The sequence below is a fragment of the Macaca fascicularis genome, chromosome 6 (assembly GCF_037993035.2).
Source record: "Macaca fascicularis isolate 582-1 chromosome 6, T2T-MFA8v1.1".
Lineage (NCBI taxonomy): Eukaryota > Metazoa > Chordata > Mammalia > Primates > Cercopithecidae > Macaca > Macaca fascicularis.
This window is the reverse complement of record NC_088380.1, coordinates 134,734,687-134,752,003: the sequence shown is the minus strand read 5'-3', so window position 1 is coordinate 134,752,003 and position 17,317 is coordinate 134,734,687. Positions and strand designations below refer to the sequence as shown.

The 17,317-nt window shown below is 35.7% G+C and overlaps 1 protein-coding gene across 2 annotated transcripts in view; it reads right to left on the bottom strand.

Annotated features, from left to right (window-relative positions):
- Positions 1-17,317, bottom strand: part of SLC12A2 (solute carrier family 12 member 2) — a 103,330-nt gene that overhangs the window by 23,008 nt on the left and 63,005 nt on the right. For both annotated transcript variants that reach the window (XM_005557674.4, XM_005557675.4), the window contains exons 13-17: positions 16,456-16,557; positions 15,113-15,268; positions 13,752-13,851; positions 8,543-8,654; positions 4,802-4,942 (exon numbers count right to left, since the gene is read on the bottom strand). In XM_005557674.4, the coding sequence (XP_005557731.1) occupies positions 4,802-4,942; positions 8,543-8,654; positions 13,752-13,851; positions 15,113-15,268; positions 16,456-16,557 (611 nt within the window). The remainder of the gene's footprint in view (positions 1-4,801; positions 4,943-8,542; positions 8,655-13,751; positions 13,852-15,112; positions 15,269-16,455; positions 16,558-17,317) is intronic.

Sequence of the window (17,317 nt, the reverse complement as noted above, 5' to 3'; positions counted from 1 at the left end):
TCATGTCACTGATTAAATTTTTATATATAGTGTGAGGTCACATAGGATTACTTGTGACATACTTATATCTTTTTTTTTTTTTTTTTTTTTGAGACAGAGTCTCGCTCTGTCGCCCAAGCTGGAGTGCAGTGGCCGGATCTCAGCTCACTGCAAGCTCCGCCTCCCGGGTTTACACCATTCTCCTGCCTCAGCCTCCTGAGCAGCTGGGCCTACAGGCGCCCGCCACCTCGCCCGGCTATTTTTTTTTGTATTTTTTAGTAGAAACGGGGTTTCACTGGGTTAGCCAGGATGGTCTCGATCTCCTGACCTCGTGATCCGCCCGCCTCGGCCTCCCAAAGTGCTGGGATTACAGGCTTGAGCCACCGCGCCCGGCCACTTATATCATTTTTTAAAAAAATTAATTCAAATATTTATCAAGTGTTGACCTGCTACTTGGGATAATTAAGACAGAAGAAATATCCCTAAGTCTGTGAAGCTTACATCTGTTTTCAAAGTGTTCCATCCATGTACAGACTTCTTTCAAGAAGTAAATTTTCCCCCCATTCAATACTGAAAGCACCTTTGACTTGAAGAGGCAGATAAAAATATTCATTTTAGTTTTTTAAAACTATCTTAACCACACAGCATATTTTTAATTGGGGGCGGGGAAGGAATTGGGGAGTAAAAGAAAACCAAGAGTATCTTCAGGTTGACAGCTTTTTAAAGAACTAAGCCATAAGATAACCAGTGCCTTCTTAATGGTACAAAATACTGTCAGGTCACTCACAGAAATTTGTTACAATCCTGTAATAATTAAAAGGTTTTATTTTTATAAAGTTAACAGTAACATCTTGCTGTACTCTGTGTACTTATATTTTCAATTTTTTTATTGCAATAACTTTCCCTTGAATGACTGAAACTTCATATGTATCATTCTCATCCCTAAATCCTTTGCAAATTCCAATCAAAGTAGCTATTCAGTCAGAGGTAATGTTTTCAGTGTCCAAATAACAATATGTTTATCAATGGAGTAATTTACTACCGAAAATATGTCTTCTCCAGAACACACTTCTTTACTATGTGATAGGAAAGGAGTTCTTCATGGATTACATAATTGAAACTTATTTAGCAAAATGCAGTCATTTGAAGCTTATTACACTAGTTTCAAACATTCCCACTGTGTTATTTCTTCAAATATTTAGCAATGTTTTCTGTTCATCTTAAGTCAAAATTTGCTGACAAAAAAAATGTATTTAGTTTTGCTATTTAAATATGAAGGTTTAAAACTGTGTTGATAATCAGGTGGCTATTGCCTTACAAAAATTTAAAGGGACAAGGAAATTACAAACATACAAAACAAGAAAATTAGCAGTGCTAATGTCCTTTGCTTAAAGAGGTCTTTAAGCAAGCTATTTAGTGATAAGATTGTCTCTTCTTTAAAATAGTGAAGTCTTAGGCTGGGCATGGATGCTCCCGTCTATAATCCAAGCACTGTGAGAGGCTGAGACAGAAGGATTGCTCAAGCTCAGAGTTCAAGACCAGGCTGAGCAACATGGTGAAACCTTATCTCTACAAAAACCAGCCAGGCATGGTAGTGCATGCCTATGGTCCCGGCTACTCAAGAGGCTGAGGTGGAAGGATCACTTGAGCCCAGGAGGTGGCGGCTGCAGTCAGCTATAGCTACTGCACTCCAGCCTGGGAGACAGAGTGAGACTCTGTCTCAAAAAAAAAAAAAAAGTTTTGTTGTGGAAGCTGGATACTTACACGCAGGTTTAATGATAAATAGATGCTTAAGATTATAATTAGTAACTAGAAAGATGAGGGGACAGAGAAAAATTGAGGGTAAGTCCAGTAAAACAAATAACATCTAAAAACAGCAGCTCTACAACTACACTAAAAGTCACTGTACAAACAAATTAATGTAAAAAATTTTTTACAAAGGTAATAAACAACTAAAAGACATTTGACACTCTGTGTAACACGATTCCCAACAGTAGAAAGGAAAGAGAAATACTCTCAGCAGCAACTTACACTAAAAATTACAGTTACTAGTTCTACGGAGGCAACCGGCACCTATTTGTAATAATATTTCATACAGTTCCTCAGACAGCTCTGCTAGAAAGTCAGTCTCCTAAGTATCTTTCTCAAAACAATACTCTTCTATTTATCCTAAAACTTTGCCCCACACTGATATAGTTGTCATGGCCCACTGCAGTAAATATGTTAGGCGGATGAGAGTAATTTGGAGGATGAATTCTAGCTCCTGCCAAATTTACAAAAGAATCATTTATACCACTGAGACTTCCTAGAGCAGTGATTCTTAAAGTATAGTCCCTGAACCAAATTAGCAGTATCACCTCAAATTCTCTTGGAAGTGCAAACGCTGGGCCCTCACCCCAGATCTGATTAATTGTGGGGTGGGGTCTAACGATCTGTGTTTTAACAAGTCTACTAGATGATTCTGACGCATGCTGAAGTTTAACAACCACTGCTCTAAAGAAAAATTTTCATTTATTTCCTTCCTAAAATGTATTGCTTCTATAAATTGGTTATCAGAATGTTCCTATAAATTATATGAAGGAAACAAGATTTACCCACTAGAAATAACCATATGACTCAGTGTAGCATTCTACCTGAAATATTTCAATACTTCACATACAAAAAGGAATAAGTATAAAGTAATAAACACTCATGTATCTACCACCCCATTAAGAAACATCAGAAACACAGTAAAGCCTCCAATGTTCTTCACGTTCTCGTTGCATTTTTACTACGTATTCTATCATTTAGGAATTCATACATATAAAATTTACTACTTTTTAAAATATTTAAATCTTCATATTGTTCCTATACTTTTTAAAACTTGCTATTTTTCCTAAGCACTGTTTCTGAGGTATATCCATGCTGATAGCTCCCCTTCACCACTGTATAGAATTCTACCATACATCTGTACTGTTTTCATTTCTGTGATTGCTGGTTGTTACTTCCAATTCTTTTTCACTATTACAAATGATGTTGCCATGAAGTTTCTTTTTCTTTTTTTTTGAGACGCGGTCTCGTTCTGTCACCCAGACTGGAATGCGCTGTCATGATCTTGGCTCACTGCAACCTCTGTCTTGGGGGTTCAAGAGATTCTCTTGCCTCAGCCTCCCAGGTAGCTGAGATTACAGGTGTGTGCCACCACAACTGACTAAGTTTTGTATTTTTAATAGAGACAGGGTTTCACCATGTTGGCCAGGCTGGTCTTGAAATGCTGCCCTCAGGTGATCCACCTGTCTCAGCCTCCCAAAGTGCTGAGATTACAGGAGTGTGCCACTGCGCCTGGCCTGAAGTTTCATATAGCCTTCTTCACATGTGCAAAAGTTCCTGTGAGATGCACACCTAAGAACAGAGCGTCCTAGAATATTCAAACCCAATTTGCAGGACATTCTGCCAGGTTGCTTTCCTATTTTGGACAGCGTTGTTGTCCAATCTACATTACCACAGCACTTCAAAGATGTCCAGTTGCTCTATTTCAGGGGTGTCCAATCTTTTGGCTTCTCTGGGCCACACTGGAATAATTGTCTTGGGCCACACACAGAATACACTAACACTAATGATAGCTGAGGAGCTTAGAAAAAAAAAAAATCACAAAAATAGCTCATAATATTTTAAGAAAATTTATGAATTTGGGTTAGGCCACATTCAAAGCCATCCTGGGCCACACGTAGTCCGCGGGTTGAACCAGCCTGCTCTATGCCACTTCTAACACTCTGTATTGGCAGACTTAATTTGGGGTCAGTCTAACGGATATGGAATAAGAGTATATTGTGCTTTTAATTTTTATTTCTGTCATTTAGTTTTCCTCTCTGTTCATATATTTTGCTTTTTTTTTTTTTTTGTTACTGACATAGTATTTCTTTCTGTATTCTGGACCATATCTTTTGTTGATTACATGTCAGGATCACTATCTTCCCGTGGTCTCTGCTTCCTTTTCTTATTTTCATGTTTTCTTTAGAATCTCAAAATTTTAAACTACAAAACTACTGAACTCAATTTTTGGTGCCTCACTCTTCCCTAGCTCAAGGTCATAAAATCGTTTTAGAATTTTTTTCTATAAACAAAACAAATTGGCCTTTTAAATTTAGGTGTTTAATCCATCTGGAGGTATGTTTTGTGTGGTTTTCATAAGGATCCAGTCTTTTTTTTCACGTAAATAATGAATTATTCTGGCCCATGCTTTCAATAGCACCTCTGTCATGTATGTTAAGTTTCTGGTATTTTGTGGCATTCATCTAACTGTCTACTGCTATATTTTGTGCTGTTTCTTCTGTTTTGTGCCATTCATCTAACTGTCTATCACTATATTCAACACCACAATGTCTTAATTACTACAGTTTTTTGACAGGGCTTTCTTTCCTATCAAGCAAGCCTACCCTGTCCCTTCTTCCTGGACTGCCTTGGCTATTCTTAACCCTGTGCTTATCAAGTTCTAAGAAACACACAACAAAAAGAGATCAGAAGACAATACTCTGAGTCTCCCACCTCTACTTTAACAAAGTAGCTCCACGATTACACAGTTAACACAGAACACCACAATATTTCTACGGTCCCTTTAATTCTGAATTATACAAATCCTAGTAGTTTACTTTCAGTGTCTCATGCTCTACTGATTGAACTAGCCAGGCGACCCAAAGTAGTTTACTTTAATAAAGACATAAAAAAAAGATTTATCATTTGTATTAATATGAAGAATGAAATCTATGAAATCTAGAATTAAAAAGTTTTTAAAAGCTTATACAAATCTAAAATGTAGGCATTTGAAAAGCATTAACAAAGTTACCTGCATCAAATACTGTGCACCTTCTCTCAAGTCATCTGCATGTACTGGAGCGTAAAATGCCTTCATTTTGTTCTTAATAAGCCATCGCTGATATTTGGCTTGATCGATGGACATCTCTTTCATGGCTTGTCTTCGAGGACCCTTTGAATAAAAATATTAATAATATATTTAATTAAAAAGTAAACTACTTCACATTTACATAAACCATTCATCCTGTTATACTGGCTTGAAACAGGTGACTAAATGTAGGGGCGGAAGAAGTATAATAACAGCATTTTATTTTCATGTAGTCTTTTTAACACGTAAGATTACAAAAAAGTAGAGTTGATGGAATAGCTAAGGCACAAGGACACCAGTAGAAAGAAGAAAAGAAACACAGACTTAAAAATAAATTAAGTTTCCATTCTAAGTAAATGAAAGAGGTTAGAAGCTATTGAAAATGAAGAGATTACACAGAGTAAAATAACCACCTTCTATTTTTCTACAGAAAGTTTCCCTAGCTTATTTTCGTTACTCCCAAATGTCTGTGTTATTAATTCTAACTTGAGAATATCACTGAAAATCAAAGTGAGCTATATAATATTAATGCATTTTTCTTCAAAATTCTGTTAAAGGATGAAATAACAGGAGAAACTAAATGAGCTTTGTTAACTCATAACTCTATTTTGATCCTTGTAAGCAATACACAAAATGTTTTATACACAAATATATAAAACAAAAATCTAAAAATAAGCTTAACACACCCTAAATGTAAATAAGTAAAAATATAATTTACCTTTTGTAGTAGGGAAACTGTCTCATTTGTAAACGTCTTATGCTCAAGCCTTGATTTAGCTGATCAGCTCAGAGACAAACTAGAAAACTCCACAAGTCCCAAGTGGGGTCAGTGTCTCCAAGAATCCTTCCACCACCCTAGACACACACACACACACACACACACACACACACACACACACACACACACACACACAAGAATCCTTCCACCACCCTAGACACACACACACACACACACACACACACACACACACACACACACACACACACACACACACGCCCCTTGACTTTGCCACTGTATAAGCAGAACAACCAGCTGGGGATGAGACATGAGGTATACAACACACACTTCTAGAACCAAAGCAAGATGAAGAACAGAACTTGGGAGAGAAGCTAATTCAACAAATACCCCTATTTCTTATGCAGCACAGGTAAGCCATCATCCAGTCTGTTCTTAATAAGCACAATGCCAAAAAACTGAAAACTACTTTCGGATTGAAAAAGGTTCATCATTTTTAATAGTTCTCTTCTGGCTAAAACAAAAAAGAATTGGCAACTAAGTGTTTGAACTTAGAAATTCAGCATTCATTTTGCTCTTCTTACATACCAGAGATACTACTTCCCCCTGGAGATATTTATCACAATTTGCCTATTTTTTCCAACCCCCATTTTTTTTCTGTTAAGTAAATGTTCCCAAGTGTTCTTGGGACTTTATAAAACACTCACACACACATACACACACACACAAGTTCTGCAATACATGTGCAGAATGTGCAAGTTTGTTACATAGGTATATACATGCCATGGTGGTTTGCTGCACCCATCAACCTGTCATCTACATTAGGTATTTCCCCTAATGCTATCCCTCCCCGAGCACCCCCACCTCCCGACAGGTCCTGCTGTGTGATGTTCCCCTCCCTGTGTCCATGTGTTCTCACTGTTCAACTCCCATTTATGAGTGAGAACATGCAGTATTTGGTTTCCTGTTCTTGGGTTAGTTTGCTGAAAATGATGGTTTCCAGCTTCATCCATGTCCCTGGCAAAGGACATGACATGAACTCATCCTTTTTTATGGCTGCACAGTATTCCATGGTGTATATGTGCTACATTTTCTTTATCCAGTTTATCACTAATGGGCATTTGGGTTGGTTCCAAGTCTTTGCTGTTGTCAACAATGCCGCAGTAAACATACGTGTGCATGTGTCTTAATAGCAGAATGATTTATAATCCTTTGGGTATATACCCAGTAATGGGATTGCTGGCTCAAATGGTATTTCTGGTTCTAGATCCTCAAGGAATCGCCATGCTGTCTTCCACAATGATTGCACTAATTTGAACTCCCACTAACAATGTAAAAGCGTTCCTATTTCTCCACATCTTCTCCAGCATCTGTTGTTTCCTGACTTTTTAATGATCACCATTCTAACTGGCGTGAGATGGTATCTCATTGTGGTTTTGATTTGCATTTCTCTCTAATGAGATTTTTTTCATATGTTTGTTGGCCATATAAATGTCTTCTTTTGAAAAGTGTCTGTTCAGATAGATCCTTTGCCCACTTTTTGACGGGGTGGTTTTTTTCTTGTAAATTTGTTTAAGTTCCTTGTAGATTCTGGGTATCAGCCCTTTGTCAGTTGGGTAGATTGCAAAAATTTTCTTCCATTCTGTAGGCTGCCTGTTCACTCTGATGATAGTTTCTTTTGCTGTGCAGAAGCTCTTTACTTTAATAAGATCCCATTTATCAATTTTGGCTTTTGTTGCCATTGCTTTTGGTGTTTTAGTCATGAAGTCTCTGTCCACGCCTGTGTCCTGAATGGTACTGACTAGGTTTTCTTCTAGGGTTTTTATGGTTTTAGGTCTTACGTTTAAGTCTTTAATCCATCTTAATTTTTGTATAAGGTATGAGGAAGGGGCCCAGTTTCAGACATATTAATGAGAAAAATAACAGTGAATTTTGACTCCATAAGTATCAAAAAGCCAAACCACTCTATAAGGACAACACAGTTTGTTAAAATCTACTCATAATGAACAAGAAAAACAATGAGAGCTCAAAATTCAATATCTGTTCCAAAATGCTACTTCGAGACCATTTAGGGGCAAAAATATTTTGAAAAAAACAACTACCTGAAAAAAAAAAACAGGTTTGCTTGTCAAATTATTTCCAATCTAGAAAGCCCTATAAATTACAAATTATATATAGCATAAAAAATTTTAGTATAAAAAAATTATTTCACACCTGTCAGAATGGCAATTATTAAGTCAAAAAAACAAAAAAAAACAAAAAAACCCCACAGATGCTGGTGAGGTTGCAGAGAAAAGAAAACAGTTATACACTGTTGGTGGGAATGTAAATTATACTTCAGCCACTGTGGAAAACAGTTTGGCTTTCTCAAAGAGCTCAAAGCAGAACTATCATTTGACTCAGCAATCCCATTATTGGGCATATCTCCAAAGGAACATAAATTGTTTTACCATAAAGACACATTCATGTACATGTTCATCGCAGCACTATTCACAATAGCAAAGACATGGAATCACCCTAAATGCCCATCAATGGTAGACTGGATAAAGAAAATGTGGTACATATATACCATGGAATATTATGCAGCCATAAAAAAGAATGAGACCACTTCCTTTCCAGAAACATGGCTGCAGCTAGAAGCTATAATCCTAAGTAAACTAACACAGGAACACAAAACAAAATACCCCATGTTCACTCTTATAAATGGGAGTTAAACATTAAGTACATAAAGATACAAAGTAGGGAAAAACAGACACTGGGGGCTACTGGGTGGGAGGAGGGTGAGGATCAAAAAATTACCTACAGGGTGCTATGCTTATTACCTGGGTGACAAAACAATCTGTACACCAAACCCCTGTGTTTAGCTATATAACAAACCTGCACATGTATCCCTGAACCTAAAATAAAACTTTAAAAAACTTGAAAAAGAAAACAAAATTGATACTTACCATATGTACATGGCCACAGATCATCAAACCAACATTTTTTGTGAAATCATGAACAAGATGAAGTAAAGCTGGACGTGAGTTTGGAGCACCTGTCATAACAAGACACTGTGGCCTAATTTAAGATGAAAAGACAAACAAAATTAGATAAATTTGTGTTTCTGGCAACAAGAACATGATTTTAAGTTGTTTCTCTAAGAAGCTTTCTGTATTCAACTGTCCTTAAGACGCAAGCCACAGGATTCTCAAAAACAGTATTTTTAACCTGGACTTCTTGGTACATGAGAAATGCAGAAACAAAGTCTTGGAACAAACATCATGCCAAATGTCCCTCTAAAATAACAGGTAATATTATACACCAAGATTCTGGTAGGTATTACAGAAAGAAATTATCATGCTAGTTAAAAAAACACGTAACAATTTTTCATTTTCTGAAGGTGATAAATACTCTATTAATAATTCTTTCACAGAGTTTGCGAAACTTCCTGCGAGCACAGCTTTGCCTTCAAATATGTAACAATTTTTCATTTTCTAAAGGTAATAAATATTCTATTAATAATTCTTTCACAGAGTTTGCAAAACTTCCTGCAAGCACAGCTTTGCCTTCATGTACAAAACAGGTCACTTTTCTTCTCAGCTTGATCACTTCATAATTACTACTACTTCGTGGTATCAGCCCTCTCTAATCTAGCTTAACATTAATCACTGTTGTCACGTGAGTAAAATCACCTATGATGAAAAAAAGATTTCTACTTGAACTAGAAATTTTAATTCTAGCTATCAATGATGAAAGCCAAAACTGAATTTAATTGCCTTTGCAAATGTGAGACAGTGGCATGCCTTTCATATATTTGTAGCTCTTGATTTTCACTGACTAGAAATGGAAATCACTGATATTTAATGAAAAAAATATACAGGTCTCCATTTGGTAGGTCCAAACAGGTTGGCAAAAATTCTTTAAGACAAGGATTTATATAATCAAAATAAACTATAACAGAAAGTGAACTGCAGACTACCATTTCTGACTTAAACATTAACTTTTAGAGGAGCCCTTAAAATGAGCATGCAAACCTAAATAACGACTTTTCAAAAAATACCATCTTACTTAGAATTTAAGCAAATGAGCTGGTAAAGCAATTCTGTCTGGGAGAGTTGCTTTGAGGCAATCAAACATGAAATCATGCCCCAGGCTTTCTGAGCTTCAGCAAGTTACATAACTCCTTAGCCAGACAGCATATTTCCTAGTCTTCCTAGGAGCTACATGTGGCCCAATGACTAACTTATAGCCCGTAAGTATGTTCCTATTTCCAGGAAGCTGCGCTGCCTCCATACATTCTTCCCCCTTTCCAGAAAGCTAGACTATGGATGCGGTGATGACTCTGACCACACGAACAAAAACAACTAGGGAATGACAGACTGATAAGGAATGCGGGTCCTGAGTGACCAAAGTATAGCAAATCTGCTTACCTGCCATGAACCATCTGTCTACTTCTGGACTACCATGCGACACCAATGTCTCTCTTGTTTGAGCCACTGTATTTTTCAGTCTTTGTGTTACAGCAGTTTAACCCATACCCTAACTAACAGAATCTGTTATTGTGAGAAATTAACTTGTAGCCCCTACCTCTACTAAATAAAAAACCACAAAGATATAATTTGGTACAGTTTTATCATACCAAAAATGGTACAGTACAAAGTTTATTAGGGATGACTTTGAGTAACAGCAGCAGAGTGCACATCTGCCTTGATTTTGTCTCCTTTCTCAAAGCTCTCCATGACATAGAGATTTTTTTTTAAAGTCACAAACCACAAAAACATCTAGAGCACAAGTGCACTGAAATACTGAAAGCTAGAAAGCAACTGGAAGAAAAGTAAAGGATTTGACAAATCAGGAAAAAAACAAAATCTGAAAAGCACATGAGAAAGCTATGAAACTACCTGATTTTACATCTAAAAATCACCAAAATGCCTAGGAGTTAGGAACAGTAGGTCCCTCTGGACATGGCAGAACAGTGTGTCAAAGAAAGTAAAAGTTTACACAAGAAGTAACTAAATGGATCTAAATCATTTCCATCACTGTGATAGGTCACTGTCCCTGTCCCTTCCCAACCCTACTAAGCTGGGGCTTATTTGCTGGAGAGAGCCCCTGGTCTGGGAGTCACCAGCAACAGCTGGGGGCAGAAGTAAGCTACTTTTAATAGGAGAGTTTAAAGAACATGTATATACTGAACCCTGAAACCTTTAAGCTTCTTTCTCCACTTGGCTCCCAGAACGCTCTACCTACAAGCAGAAGATTAAAAGATCTTTTCTGGAAAATCTAATCAGATCAAAAAGAAAGCCTTTCTTTCCAGCAAAGCCACATTAATCTACATTAAGGACTTCCACTGACAAGCTCCACTCACCAATGCCGAACTTCCCTGGCCAAGTATTAGAGATACTTCATTTCAGACAAGGCTAAATCCCAAAACCCAAATTAAAGAAACAGTAAACAGTAAGTCTTCACAAGGTGAAGACAACAAAAATCTTTCGGCAAGTCTGGTGAAGGTTAAGACGGTGATGAATATAGTTAAGTAAGAAGAAAAATTACTTTTGGGGAAACAAAAAAGCTATGTAGCAAAGAAAAAACAGTAATTTACTACATGGCTCAGCTGTTACAGCTGGTTTAAAAGTCTTAAAAATAGAAATACCAAATATGATATAATCAAAAGCATGATATAAAATGTACAGGGAGGATGGGGTATAAAGGTAAGGATGCATGCATGAGGTAGGCATATGTAGATGAAAGACATCAGTCAATAATACCCAAAATTAAAAATCAAAAAGTACAGTAGTCCCCCCTTATCTGCAGCTTTGTTTTCCATTGTTTCAGAATATAGAACATTCCATAAATACACAATTTATAAGTTTTAAATTATACATCATTCTGAGTAGTGTGGTGAAATTTCTCAACATCCGGCTCCATCTGGCCTGGGACATAAATTCTCCCTTTATCCAGCGTCTCCGTGCTACAGATACTACCTGCCCAATATCTGTCCTGGTTATCAGATCAACTGTTGCATATCGCAGTGCCTGTGTTCAGGCAACTCTTTTTTACTTCATGATGCCCTCAAAGCACAAGAGTAGTGATGCTGGCAATTTGAATATGCCAAGAAAAACTGTAAAATGCTTCCTTTAAGTGAAAAGGTGAAAGTTCTTAGTAAGGAAAGAAAAAAAATCATATGCAGAGGTTACTAAAATCTACAGTAAGAAAATGAATCTTCTAACTGTGAAATTATAAGGAAGGAAAAATAAATTCATGCTAGTTTTGCTTCTGTACTTCAAACTGTAAGAGTTGCAGCTGTAATGTGCAATAAGGGCTTAGTTAAGATGGAAAAGGCACTAACTTTGTGGATAGGAGACATGAACAACAACCACAAAAAGGTGTTCTGACCCATGACAATGAAGTTGAGTACTCTCTGCAGTTCCAGCTATCCACTGAGGGTCCCGGAACATAACCCCTGTGGGTAACGGGACTACTGTGCAGCAACACAAGCATGATATTTATGAAGTAGGATATGAGGAGCAGGCAACTACTGATTTTCATGACAAACCTTGCAGACTAGCTTTTCCTCTTTACACAATATTCACGTATAATTCTTGTAAAAATTAAAAAGCCAAATTGGGCTAATTTTTTTTTTTTAGACAGGGTCTCGCTATTGCAATCATGGCTTACTATAGCCTAGACACTTCTAGACTCAAGCGATCCCGCAGCCTTGGTCTCCCGACCACAGGTATGCACTATCATACTTTGCTATTTTATAAATTTTTGGTAAAGACAAGATCTCACTATGTTGCCTAGCCTGGTCTGAAATTGCTGGTCTCCAACTCCTAAGCTCAAGTGATCCTTCTGCCTCAGGCTCCCCAAGTAATGGGACTGCAGGCATGAGCCACCATACCCAAAAATAATTTTTTTTAATGTTGCCTTTACTACAATGAGCCAAAGCAATAGGTTTTGTGTTTGTTTGTTTTTTAAATTAATGGCAAATAAACATAGACTCTTGGTCATACTCTCAGTTCTAGGATACAACTTTTTACATAAAAAGAGTAATTTCTATTTTCTGTTATCTTTGACATCACTATCCAAAATATGCTGAAGTGAAAAGTTTTCCTCCCAGGGCTCTCATTCCTTCTTCTCCATTTCTGTCTACACTAAAGCTGAAGACCTGCGTGTGGTCTCTGAGAACTTTTTATTCTAGCAAAAGGAAGGGGGGAATTCGAAAAAGTAACAAAAAAATAAACAATTACTTTGACTGGGAGGGAGACTGGGTAGAGCAATTCTCTTTTGACACTTATCTATGTTTCAGCGTTTCTTTAAACATAGGAAAGATTTGTGTTTATCATGCAGAAGCCAATAAGGAGGGATTACTCATGACTAAAGAAAGTTTATACTGAGGGTTAATAAACTATTAGAAAGATAATATAATCTTCTTTTGTTTTTTTTTGAGACGGAGTCTCACTCTGTTGCCCAGGCTGGAGTGCAGTGGCATGATCTTGGCTCACTGCAACTTCCGCCTCTTGGGTTCAAGCCATTCTCCTGCCTCAGCCTCCCAAGTAGCTGGGACTACAGACATGCGCCACCATGCCTGGCTAATTTTTTTATTTTTAGTAGAGACAGGGTTTTACCATGTTGGCCAGGCTAGTCTCGAACTCTTGACCTCAAGTGATCCCCCAGCCTCAGCCTCCCAAAATGCTGGGATTACAGGCATGAGCCACCGTGCCCATCCAAAAAGGTAATATATTCTTAAAGTCATTTATTGAGGAAAATAGTAATAAATGCTCTTCAGTGTAAGCACTGATTCTTTGTCACTATAAGTTACTTCCAGTTAATCACTGATAAGACACAACTAACAATTTTAGTGTGTTGGTAATGTACAAAATAAGGCATGTCAAAAAATCTTTATGAATCTCATACAGTTACATAACTTTAATGGCCATGGAGAAAATAAAACTTTGACTTTATGATACGCATCATTTAAAAGTCTTCAAGTGAGAAAACTCCAAAACCCTCATAACATTTTTGTTAATTTTTCTCTTTGTACAATTTTGTTCTTGAATAATTAAACTGCCCAAGTCCAATTAAAAATGTGAAATGCACATGAAAATGTCACTGAAAAATAAGAACTGACTGGCCAGCAAAAAGAGATAAAGATGTGTTTCCTTCTTTATCACATACCTAAAGTTTTTCACGTGGTCTTCCACTCCAGAAAGACGAATTGAATGCTGCAGTGCATTCAGGTAAGTCAGGGCTTGTGTAGAGGATCCCCAATTCACATCTGTGGGAAGATAATGTTCATGCAGCATTAATATCAGTAATAACAACCAATAAATAGCGAATCTGAGGCACAGAGAATTAAACATGCTTTCACATTTAAAAAGTCAATTGCTGAAATACACTATTGTACTTTCAATAGTTCACATATACAGCAAGATATTAAGACTGATAATCTGAACTATAATTCATTTAAAGTATAATTTAGAAAAGATAGATAGGGCTGCAGACATGCTGTGCATACAACTCTAAAAGAGTTTCACAAATAAATATGTTAAAATTATTGTTTGTATAGCCAAAGGTCTAAAGGGAAATGAGCAAATTTCTAATTGTTAAGAAATACTTGTTTATAGTACTTAACTGGGTTATTTGAACAGGAAAATTTTATTTCTTATTGAATAAACAACTTGGACTTCAAATGATTTAGACATTTGTTAATTTATAGACTTAATAGGTACGTTAGAGAAATAATTTCTTCTAAAATGGTTTATTTCATTTCTGGAGCTACCACTTTAATCTAAAAGCTCATCATTTCATATCTGGATTACAAAATGTATTCTTATTGAAACTAATCTTATGTAATCTCTTCCCAATCTATTCTATTAAGCCCAAATGAAGACTTTCTCATCAGGTCTTTCTTGTGTCACAGGTTATAATGCTCAATATTGGGACCAATCCTAACATACTCTAGCATCATCATCTTACTGGGAGATACATTTAGCTGTTATCAATATGACATACTAGGAAATCACTAATCATTGCCCAGTTAAAACAAGTTTGTCCAATTTCCCCTGCTACATAGTATCCTAGTGGGAAAGACACTATGTCTTCCAATATTTTGTTAACTCCGTGTTATTCAATACAGTTCTAAGACCACAGTAGGTTATATATATATAGATAGCCTAGCTTATTAGGCTACATAGCTACTACAGTACTGTAACTGGATCCTTTCAAAAAATAATTTTAAAATATAGTGAGTGCAGCAAAATGTTAATTATATGCATTTATTATTTTTCTACAAATAGGATCAATTTAATTTATGAGTAAGAATGGAAACCGTAAGAATAAAAAATCTCGAAGTAACTGTTTTATTAAAACTACATGTATTTGAAAAAAATAAAACTTTAAAGAGTTTGGAAATAAAGTATTTTAGGTTTTATACAAAGTAGCTTTGAAATATACAAAAGATGATGCTTAAAATGAAAAATAACAAAGAACTTCTAGATGTTTTCTAGCTTGGGATACAAACAAAAAAGTCTACTAACCTGGTTTTTTGTAGGTAACATAAATATACAGCCCAAGGACTATCACATATGTTAGCAGTGCAGCCCACCAGTTAATGACAAACATCACTATGCAACAAAGAATTGCTCCCAGAAGTGATATCCACATGTTGTAGTATTTGAATGCAGGACGCCATCCTAACAATAACAAATAAATAAAAGTCACGCAAATACTTCATCTGCTTTACATAATGGTACATATGTATTCAAAAAATAACATTCTTTAGCGCTGACACACTGAGAGGACTTTAAGCATTAAGTATAAGTCTAATACTGAAAAGTGAAGTCAAAGACTATTATTGATCACAATTGAATTTGACAATTCTTGATGACTATGAAAAGGTAATATCTATTTCCACATTACTGTATCCTACTAGTTCTGTATTCAATAAACCCTTCATTAAAAGAGTAAATCAACCTACCTTAGGTGAATGTTAAAAACTACAGAAGGTTTTACAAAGAAAGGTTTCAAATTGAATCCTTAGTAGTAACTAGGCTTTATTTTCTGGTTCTAAGATGACTCATATCCATAGTCTAATGAATATATAAAACATTTCAAACAAAATGTTCATAAAAATCATTAAAAACATAATCAACTTGCTAGAAGAACTAAGAGCTGACTACAGAAACACCTACCTTCCCATTTAGTGAAGTATTTATGAAGGAAGCCCACTTTAAAAAATGTTGAAGACCACGTTTTTAAATTTTCATTGGTAAGTAGTTCCACAGGCAAAATTATTTTAAAAGATCATTTCAATAAAATTTATATGTTTAAAGTAAAACCCTGATGCTAGAATGTTTGTGTTCAAAGTTCTCATACTTTATCTTCCCTGTCCTCAGACTTTCAAATCTTTAAAAGGAACAATGCTTTTGTTTCTTCAGTTCCTTTCCTGATTTGCAACGGTAGTCACAGTTTATAAGAAAAGTCTCATACATTTACAGTTGATAGAGACCCCTTATGTCAGAATTTTACAGAATTCACTATGTTAAAACCATTTTCTTACAGGTAACCTACATCAGAGTGATGTTCTTAGAACTAAAATAGAAATCAGCTAAAGATTGAAAAACTAGTTTTTTAAAAAGTAACAATTTTTCACAGTGTTATCAGAATTAGATTAATGCTAAACGCTTTGAAGACAAACAATATTATCAGTAAACTTACTGATAAAGAGATCTTTGAAGACTTAATTTGAATTAACTATAAAGGCAGATATGGCATTAATGAACTAATCCCACACATAATATCTTTTAAAATGTGGCAAAAGTTTTATTTTCTTTGAAATCAAAAATAGTATTTACAAACTTTTTTAAAAATGTAAAATTACCTGGAGATTTTGCAAGTGATGCATGGAATACTGAAAAATTGATCAATGCATATGATGCAAGGAAGAAGTTTGAGATAATTGGAGCAATAACATTCAGTTCAGCTGCAAAACAAACACGTGCAAGATTTACTGACGTATTAGACATTTAACTTTTTAAAATTATGAAGTATTTCAAATCTTTAGTTAACAACACAACACCCCATAACTACCATCCAGATTTCATAAACATTTAGATTTTGCCATATATGCCTCATACACTTAACTTTTCAGAAATCCAATCCTATGCAAACTATTGAATCCCCTTTATACTTTATCTCACACTTCTCCAAACTTGGTATATTCTGTCCAGTCATACATAGTTTTATGACATATACAGTCTATATGCATCATACAGTACTGTTCTGGGTGTTTTAAAAGTTATGTAAATAGCATACCATATGTATCATTCTGAAATTTGATCTTTTACATTTATTTTTGAAATTCATCCACATTGATATGTGAAAACCAAGTTTATTCCTCTAACTGCTGCATAGTTTTCTTCTATTGATCTAGGTTGCTTTCATTTTTCACTATAATGAATAATACTAGAAACATTATTGTATATGGCTCTTTAAGTATATATACAAGTTTCTAAAGGGCACACACCTAGAAGGAAAACTGCTGATTACAGAAAAGTTTACGAGATATTGCCCACTTGTTCTCCAGAAGTGGCTACACCAAATACACATCTAATGGTGTCAGATGGGAGTTAGTTTCCACATAGTCCCACAACACTTGGTGGTACATCAGCCTTTTAATGTCAACTAGTCTCAGAGGTTAGACAAAATTCTTTAAACCTTAAAAAGTCCAATGTCGTCTTTAG